The sequence below is a fragment of the Colletotrichum spaethianum genome (assembly GCF_022836535.1).
Source record: "Colletotrichum spaethianum MAFF 239500 DNA, contig61, whole genome shotgun sequence".
Lineage (NCBI taxonomy): Eukaryota > Fungi > Ascomycota > Sordariomycetes > Glomerellales > Glomerellaceae > Colletotrichum > Colletotrichum spaethianum.
The window spans coordinates 104,217-110,252 of NW_026054831.1; the positions used below are offsets into that span (position 1 = coordinate 104,217).

The following is a 6,036-nucleotide window of genomic DNA, read 5'->3' on the forward strand; positions in this document are numbered from 1 at the left end:
CTAATAAGGATTTCTTCTATAAGATAGCTAAATCACTATAGAAATATCTACAGCTAATAATGTATAACTTAATACCTACTTAGAAGAAAGCCCTTAACCTTATAGTTAAAATCTTTAACAATAATAAGATAAATAAAGCTATTCTTAACTATAATAAATAGTTTATCTTAAAAATACTTTATAAAAAAGCAACTTTATCCTAAAAAAAGGGTAATATATCTTCTTATACTATATACTATATAGTTAAAAAATCTAAGGATAATAAGATACTTTTATACTATAAAATCATAGTAACTTTACTTTATAATTTATAACTATTAACTAGTTAAATAAAGAAAATTATTCTATATATAATATTACTTTTATATTTAATAAGCTATAAATTAACTAAGAATAGCCTAAAGTTAAACTAACTTTTATAATAACTTTAAAAAATAAATATTATTTCTAGAATAATTATTAATAATAAGAATATAAAGAATAATAATACTTAATTAATAGCTATAGGTCTTATTAATACTAAATATAACGTTATAAAATAACTAACTAAAAACAAAACTATTTAAAACATAGAAGTTAATAAGAAGCTATAGGTTAAAGAGAAATACTATAACTTTATTAATTTTATTAGTAAGATTATAATTAATATAACTATAGATAATAAATATTAACTTTAAGAAGTAATATAAAAGCTAAAGAACAAGGGATAGCTTAATCTAGTAAGGTATACTAATAAGATCTATAACTCTATAATTAATTACAATAAACATAATATTATCTAAAATAATATACTTTATAAGATAATATTATAACTAATAAGTAATAGTAATTCCTTTATCCCTAAACATTATATGATTACTTATAAATACAGTAAAGAAATAAGAGCTTATAACTAATAATCATTAATGTTAATAATGGACGATTAATGATTAACGATTAACGATTAAGGATAAACGATAGACGATAAGCAATAGACCTTTACAACATAAATCTTTAGATTTGCTCTTAGCTTATCTTTAATTTACTATGACTTACAATAAATATATCTAGAAATATAACTTATGATAACAAGAATTAGAAAAACTGGCCAGATAAGTAGTAAGGGCACTACAATTTTTGACGGGGGCAGACTGTTATATAAGCTGGACATGGGCTTACTATTTAGACAGACCCCCAGGGTTAGATAGAGCAATACAACTTACTTCATACACACCAGGGACACCCTAACAGGAATCCCGCCACGGCTTGTGCTCGATCGTCGGAAAACATTGACCAATGGATGGACCGCGGACAGGAAGAAGGCTCGTGACACGTGCCACGAGCCTTCGGTCCCTGCGAGAGGGAATTGGCCGTGTTCCTGGTTTGGGCCAGATGGAGAGTCAGCCGGGTGAGACAAGTCGGCGGCAAACCAGAGCCTGTCTCTCCCGAAGCTGGAATCCGACAGCTGGCTCGAACGTCACAAGTGCTGAGGAATGCGGGTGGCTTTCTGTGGCATAGCGCCAACTGGTGAAGTGTATGGCAGCGGATGATTCCACAAGGGTTGAAAACGTTCTACTCCGGGCCCTGTACCATCAAAGACGGTGCTTCATCCCAAGGCGGCGGTGCTCCCCTTCTGAATAAGAGACGATGACGCCTTGAGGTTTGCGCTTGCCCAGGTGGGCGCTCTCGAACGACAGGTGTCTAGACTGACGGCAGGTAAAGCAACGCCGAACCGAACTGAACCAGAGACTCGCTCCATGTTGAATACCTATGTGGGACGATAACGGACAGCTCTCACGGTGATGCAGCATTCATCCGTCTCAGGGTAGCGTCAAATAGCTTAACAGGAGCAAACAGGAGGCATCTGATTGAAACCGAGAACCTGAGTATGGGTGCAAGTGCCGTTTTGTGTCAGCGTTGCCAAGGCGCTTGCCGGGTGTGAGGCATTGGAAGGGATTGACGCCCAGGCGGCAGGAATGAGATGAGACGCGTTATTATTGTTGGAGCAGAGCAAACACTGGGTCACTGGGTGCCACCACTGCCATAATGCCCATTCTTGTCATGGCCAGGTGAACGTGTCGCTTCCCACAACAACAGGGGTTAAAGATTGAAATCAACAAAAAGCCGTTCACGGAGCTACATTGGTATTTCTTAGAATATCGTAATTAAGATTATTTGAGAAGCCACGGACAGAGGCAGGTGTCTCCCAGGCGAGACATTTGACTTTCTGGGATGACACCCCCGCTAAGCACCTTTTGGGAATAGACCCAGGGTCCCACGGACGGGGAGCACCTTTGCAGACGGAGAAGGAGCCCGCCCAATGGGGGCGCGAGAGGGACGAAGTCTTGCAGCGATACGGAGCGGAACTGGAGTTTAAATCTTAAGGTGGGAAATGAGCAGGGAATGCGCAATCGAGACCGGCGGGGGCAAGGGGTCATCTGGGGAAAGCACCGATTGACGCTTTCCTTCCGTCGTCCTACCTAGGAAATTTGCAAGCAATATGAAAGGAATGAAAGATTCCATGGAAGGAGACAAGTACCGAGCAAGAGTACCTTACATACCTGAGCATAGGAATGCGCCACATGATCGGCCAGATCCACGGACAGAAGGAAGTAATAGAGGGAATTAACGAGGGCGAAAACCTACCTTCCTGGGCAGTGGCAGGCAAGGCAAGGCAAGGCAGGAGACGGGAAGCCACGATGCTCGCTTACTTGTCCGTGCACATTCCATCCTGTGCCCTTCCATGCTGCTTCTGCGTCGTCTTCCGCGCAGGGTGTGCCCTTTCTTGGCTTTGTCGCTGTCCCCTTTCTTATTTGCATTGAATCGCAAACTTCCGTCACTCGTCGTCTCATCCGATGCAGTTGGCAATTGTGTTTGGTGGAACACCAGGCAAGCGCAGCGTTTCCGTCTCTTCGATTCGCAATCCCAAACACATACGCAAATACGAACTGTGCCGTGTCGTATCGCTATCTCGTTTCTCGCCCCCTCGTCTCTTTTCCTGCAGCTTAGGCGAGGATAAGCTCATTCTCGCTTGACCGTTTGGGGGGGATCTCGTTGTCCCCATCCACTCACCCTTCATCCCGCCCATCCTCTGCTCGGACTTGGCACCAATTCGGGGGGGGGCGACCAATAAACCGCTATTGCCCAATCCCTAGCTTAGAAACCGCCAATTCCTCCAAGCACCTTCCGAGCAAGATCCTGTGCCTCGCTGCCATCGATTCCAGGCTCGGCGGGCCCCCTTTTCCGTTGTTCTGGAACAAGAGCAAACCGCCCCAGCCTAACGCCATCTGCCAAACCAGCAACCAACACGCTCCCAACCGCCAATTCGACAACTCTCAACTGAGCCGGTTCTCTCTCGACTTGCCATTCCGTCCGATTCCTCTTGTTTGACTCTTTTCCCTTTCCTAACCTCGGTTTACTACATTCTTCGCTGCTATCGGTACGTCGTCACTGCTTCGTTGGTTGTTCTCGGCACGTTTTACGGTTGCGCGTCGTCGCCTCCGAATTGTGTCTCTCCGGGTAGCCCCCGAACTTTGTCGCAAGCCACGCTAGCTGTGACAGAGACTCGACCGGCCCTCACACGATCGACCATCGGCCTCGCCCTCTTCGACAGTCAACCAGGAATAATCAACAAACGCGCGAGCTCTCACGATTTCGGTCGATATCCGGTACGCTCTCGGGAGCTCCTCCGAAGAGTAGGCCGTCGTCGTCGCCATGATCTCACTCGCTGTTCGCTCCATTCGTGGAGCCGTCGCCCGTCTCTCCTCAACCTCATACCCCTACTCCCCGCTGTCGGATGCAAACTCTCATTCCGAGCCCGCGTCGCCTGGGGGATCGAACCCCGTTCCGCATCCACAGTCCTTCCTCGCGAGACTGACGGCCATCCTCTTCTTCCTGCTACCTTCTTTCGTCCAGCGCCGACTTCGGCCCAACGACTTCAAGCACCGACGCCTATACCCAACATCCTGGCTGGACGGCCTGCGTGGTGTTGCCTCCTTGATCGTCTTCTTCTGCCACTTCACAGAAAAGCATGTTGGTTGGTATACCGCTCGAGCATATGGCATCGACGATGAAAACGACCATGTTGCTCCATCACCCCTGCAACTCCCTTTCCTGCGCGTTATCTACAGCGGCCGTCCCATGGTTCACATCTTCTTCGTCATCTCGGGATTCGTTCTTTCCCTCAAGTCGCTGAAGCAGGCAAGGAAGCAAGACTACGATGGACTGCATCGTACCCTCTCAAGCAGCATTTTCCGCCGTGGCTTTCGCTTGTTCCTCCCCACTACCGCCTCGACCTTCATGATTATGCTTATGATCCGCCTTGGATGGACCGGATCGCCGCTGCCGACACTGTGGGAGCAGCTGGTGGATTGGAAGAATGCAGTGTGGAGGATCACCTTCAGCTGGCAGTGGGACATTACCCAGATCCTTCCCTACGACATGCACCTCTGGACCATCCCCATCGAATTTTCTCACTCGCTGCTGCTGTTCGTTGTTCTGACCGGCGTAAGCCGCATGAAGACGTACTTGCGCCTCGCATCTGTTTTCGCCATCATGATTTACTGCCTGAAGTGCGGCCACTGGGCCGGCTTCGAGTTCTTGGGCGGCATGGGTCTCGCCGAGATCGGCCTCATCCAAGAAGCTCGCCGCGAGCGCGCCATGGCTGCCACCCACAACAAGGAAGCATCGGACATGGAGGCTTCAGTCGCTTCAGACTCGTCGTCGAGCACCATGGCGACACGCATCTTCAAGGCGTTCCTCGTCGGCAACCTGATCTTCGCCCTCTTTGTCGCCGGGTGGCCGAACCAAAAGGCCGACATCACCCCAGGAATGTCACCACTCTGGCACAACACCATGGAACCGTTCTTCACCATGGGTGGCGACCTTGTCTCGTTCCCCTGGTACGCCCTTGGCGCTATGCAGATTGTTGCCACGTTGCAGCAAATCAAGATGTTGCAGAACATATTCGTAACGCCCCTGGCGCAATACCTCGCCGACATCAGCTACGCCCTCTACCTCGTACACGGACCCGTCCTAGACGTCTTTTCACACCGTTGTATGCCCTACATCTGGGCTTTGGTTGGCGGCAGAGACGAGGCCGGCATGTTGGGACGACTAGTCGCATGGGCCATTGGAGTCGTGGCGCTGGGAGTCCCGGTCGTCTGGGGCAGCGACGTGTTTTGGCGGACAATTGATGTCAAGAGTGTGGAGTTGGCACGTTGGATCGAGGGTCGCTGCGCACGAGATGAGTAGACGACGGCTGTTCGACGGGTGGTTTCGTTTGTGGCGTTTTGCGTGGTGTATTGGCGTTTGGGGCATTAGATAGCGTGATAGACGTTATCTCATTCTATAGGCATGCATGTAGAGCTGTGATTGGCACCTCGCACAAAGAAATCACATTACCTCGAAGCGCTCTGTCGTCATCAAGTTGGTTGGTGACAAGAGGGATGTGCGCAAACGCTAAGTTTAAATTGTCTGAAGTAGCGTATTCGGATGGCAGGTCGTACAAGTCCAATGCAACCGCGAGAGAAAGTGGGTGAAACACCAAAAGGCTGCAACTCTGGGGACACAGGCAAGAAGGGGGAAGCCGGCTCTATAAACAACAGACCCGAGGCAGCATTATGTCCATCTCAACAAGCGGGCTTGTGGGTGACGACGATCCGCCCGTCCCGAGACGGCGGCTTCGATAGGCCGCCGCCCACTAGGCCCATCCCACCTACCCCTTGCACCCTTGCCAAGACCCAGAAAATGCGCACCCAGAGAACCGATAAGAGCACCCAGACCTGCTTCGTACGGAAGAGTCGGCTGCGATTCGACAATGAGCCGACGGGCGGTGCTTACACTACCTATGTTTGGCGGTTGGGGAGAGAGGCTTGATTAGTGGGACACCAACGAAGGAAGGGCACACGGGCCCGACGGACGCTAGAAAAGGGGGAGTGGGATGGGATGGGATGCCGTGTCACCCCTCTGGCTTTCGGGCTAAGGTGACGCGGACGCAGACGCGAGACGTCATTTGTCGACTGCCAGCAAGCCGACCTAAAACACACTTGGCCCCCG

General features: G+C 49.0%; 1 protein-coding gene across 1 annotated transcript; it reads left to right on the forward strand.

Moving 5' to 3' along the window:
- Positions 1–3,693: 3,693 nt before the first annotated feature.
- ColSpa_12309 (uncharacterized protein) lies at positions 3,694–5,232 on the forward strand (the record flags this gene model as incomplete). Its single annotated transcript, XM_049278521.1, has 1 exon — positions 3,694–5,232. One exon carries the CDS (start codon positions 3,694–3,696, stop codon positions 5,230–5,232), a length of 1,539 nt encoding a protein of 512 aa, XP_049134478.1.
- Between the last annotated feature and the right edge of the window lie 804 nt (positions 5,233–6,036).